General features: G+C 35.5%; 1 protein-coding gene across 1 annotated transcript in view; it reads right to left on the reverse strand.

The window, feature by feature from the left end:
- Nucleotides 1-219: 219 nt before the first annotated feature.
- The window catches only part of LOC126497699 (olfactory receptor 1086), a 5,115-nt gene continuing 5,092 nt past the window's right edge, over nt 220-242 (reverse strand). Inside the window, exon 2 of the mRNA XM_050135878.1 lies at nt 220-233. Within this exon, the coding sequence (XP_049991835.1) occupies nt 220-233 (14 nt within the window). The remainder of the gene's footprint in view (nt 234-242) is intronic.

The following is a 242-nucleotide window of genomic DNA, read 5'->3' on the forward strand; positions in this document are numbered from 1 at the left end:
GATGAAGACTGAAATAAAATGATAGTTTTATTAGTCCACGAATAACGGCAGAAATGGCAAGGTCTGCTCTGGGCGTGGGGCCTTGAAGGACAGTTTTGCTTCCTAGGAGCATGATTTTCTTTGCTCTATATTTGTAGTTATCAGCCTAAGACAGCTGTGTCTGAGATACCCTGTGTTCTTTTTTTTTAATTTTTTTAAATTTATTTCTTTATTAATTAATTAAAGATTTCTGTCTCTTCCCC

Source organism: Alexandromys fortis, unplaced genomic scaffold, assembly GCF_014885135.2.
Source record: "Alexandromys fortis isolate MF-2015 unplaced genomic scaffold, M_Fortis_MF-2015_v1.1 scaffold_23, whole genome shotgun sequence".
Lineage (NCBI taxonomy): Eukaryota > Metazoa > Chordata > Mammalia > Rodentia > Cricetidae > Alexandromys > Alexandromys fortis.